The sequence below is a fragment of the Nicotiana attenuata genome, unplaced genomic scaffold, assembly GCF_001879085.1.
Source record: "Nicotiana attenuata strain UT unplaced genomic scaffold, NIATTr2, whole genome shotgun sequence".
NCBI lineage: Eukaryota > Viridiplantae > Streptophyta > Magnoliopsida > Solanales > Solanaceae > Nicotiana > Nicotiana attenuata.
Window position 1 is genome coordinate 146,167 of NW_017671396.1, and position 2,693 is coordinate 148,859.

Below are 2,693 nucleotides of genomic sequence, written 5' to 3' on the forward strand. Positions count from 1 at the left end.
CCGCTTACAAAAATTTCTTTTATCGTTCTAAAATTCAGAACGCTCTGCCTATATTGATGACTCCTCCAAGATCACCCTTCAATGAAATTCCTTGTAGTTAACTCGAAATTTTGTCAAGGATATAGGGGATCGACTTTTTCAAGATTAAAATTAAACTCATCTGAAATGGATGGCCTAAAGAAAAATGATTTTTTCATGTCCTTAGGAAAAGGAGAATAAGAATATTTTATTATTTATCTTTCGGTTCACGAGCTTGTACTGCATAAAGGATATGGTACTGCATTGCAAAGTGCATGTACTACTACTACCATAGAAAAGAAAAAAGAAAAAAGAAAAAATAGGAAGAAGAATTTTGTACAGCTCTAAAATTTGATAAAGTTTTGTTGAGGAAGATGAATGTTAGGTCCAACGAATACCTCTTCTTTTCTTTATTTATTACGCATCTTATTCTAAAGCTAATTTGTCCAATGAATTTTGACTCATGCTGAGTTGGTCACTCAAAGGTAAAACACTACTCAAAGTTGAACGTTGTAAGGATATATATTAATCTTAATTTATATGTATTTGTAAATTAAGCAGAGGATTTATCAAAACATCATCTCCACGTTTACCGTGCATAGGTAAGGTGTGCGTATACACTACTCTTCCCCGATTCCAACTATGTAATTACATTGAGTTTGTTGTCGTTGTAAAATGTATATATATACCTTCATTAATTGTCATATCTACTTCTGTTAATCCTATTATTGATTTCTTAGAGTCTATTCATCATGTTATAGCTTGATATTATTTAAAAAAAGGTGTTCCAAGTATTTGAAAAGATAATATAAGTGATTTTAAGTAAAAAAAATATCAAAATTTGTAACATTTCATTAAAAAGATTAACTAAACACAAAATTATTTCTTTGATACTAACATAAACATTTCTCTAATGAATTAAATTAAACACAAACTGTTAATCTCTTAAAATACGTTTCTAAAATAAATTTTGACAAAAAGAATAACACTTGCTAAATTTACCAGATTTTAGAAATTTAGCCAATTAAGCAATTTCTTGGATTTAAAAATAAACTGATGCACTGTGTTAACCTGTGGGTCAACTAACTAAATCAAATCTCAAATTAACCGCTTCCTTATATGATTTTTTAAAAAGAAAATAAGAAACTTTTTTCCTTTTTTTACTGTATAAATAGCAGGTCTTTGACACCTCTCATATCACACCATTCAAAGGTCCAAATTTTCTCTCTTGACTTTTTGTATCAAACCATTTTTTTCTTCAAAAACCTCTCAAGTTTCTTCTCATCATCATGTCTCAGGTACTTTTAATTTTCCTATTCTTTTCAAATTAGTAATTTTAAAACCTTAATTTTGAATTTGTTCTTTGAACGCGTTGATGAAATTTGCATGGTTAGTGGGAATTTCGATTTGGATTTGGAATGAATTTGTTGTTATAATGGGAAGAAAATCCCCAACTCGTTTGAGATTAAGGTGTTTGATTGATTAATTGAATTGGGTAGAAAATCACTCTTTCATGATTATGAGATTTTTACTCTTCTTTTCGATGTTTAGGCTTCAGCTTTTCTCTTCCATATGCAGAGAAACTAAGTTCAAGATTCAAATATTGGTTTTTATATGCTGTCTGATTTGTTGGTTTTAAAGAGTAATCTTGAGTTATTGAAGGGTTTGGTAACCTTTGTCTGTTTAGTGGGAATTTGATCTGGTTCATTCTTGTTTCAGCTGATAGTTATTTTAATAGGAAAATTATCAATCTTGACATGATTATGAGCTATGACTGTTTGAAGATGGATGAATTTCTTTGTGTTTACTACTGTGTTTGGTAGCTGTATTCAGCTATTTCTTGGGTTGTTAAGTAGTTGACTTTGTTCAAAAAGTGCTTTTCTAACAAGAGTTTCTCAAAGAAACAAGAAAGCAGTTATTGATGAATTTGAATGAAGGAAGCTTTGACACAAAGTGTCCCTTTAAGTATTTCACTTAGACGAAACTGGCCCTTTACATATCATGGTTCACAGATAGGAATGGCAGGCGGTGCGGGGCGGGGCGGGTTCTGTTTGAACCCGCGCAATCTAATCCCGCCCCGCCCCGCCCCGCATAGGATTTAAACCCACATTCACCCGCCCCGCACTCCACCCGTGTACACCCGGCCCGCAAATTTTTTAATAAAAATTCTTTTATTAACACTTAATAACACTTGAATCGTTCTCCTGGATCTTGTTTTGTTCTTGTTTAATAAAATATTCTGGGTATATAAAAAGATGTCTTTTAATAAAATGTTGACATAAAATTGAAAACTTATCTGTAATTGACTTTCGTTTAGAAATTAAATTAAAACATTTAGTGGGAGCTGAAAGTTTCGTGTGTAAATATTAATAAACTAAACTTTATGCAATATTTTTAAAAATAGTTTTGTACTAACAGATTCTGTTAGTACAAAAAATTAAATCCCGCCCTGCGACCCGCCCCGCCCCGCGTTATTTTTTAACTAAAAACTTGAACCCGCCCCGCCCCGCCCCGCAACCGCAAACTCTCAAACCCGCACCGCCCCGCTAACGTTCAAACCCGCCCCGCCCCGCCCCGCCCCGCATCCGCACCGCCCCATTGCCATCCCTATTCACAGATTCTTCCTTCAAATATATAAAAAAAAATTGTCGAAGTTAAACTCGAAATTTGAAACG

General features: G+C 33.2%; 1 protein-coding gene across 1 annotated transcript in view; it reads left to right on the forward strand.

The window, feature by feature from the left end:
• Window positions 1–1,188: 1,188 nt before the first annotated feature.
• Window positions 1,189–2,693, forward strand: part of LOC109208038 (copper transport protein ATX1-like) — a 3,173-nt gene continuing 1,668 nt past the window's right edge. The window contains exon 1 of the mRNA XM_019371039.1: window positions 1,189–1,316. Coding sequence (XP_019226584.1) covers window positions 1,308–1,316 — 9 coding nt within the window. The 5' untranslated portion in view covers window positions 1,189–1,307. The remainder of the gene's footprint in view (window positions 1,317–2,693) is intronic.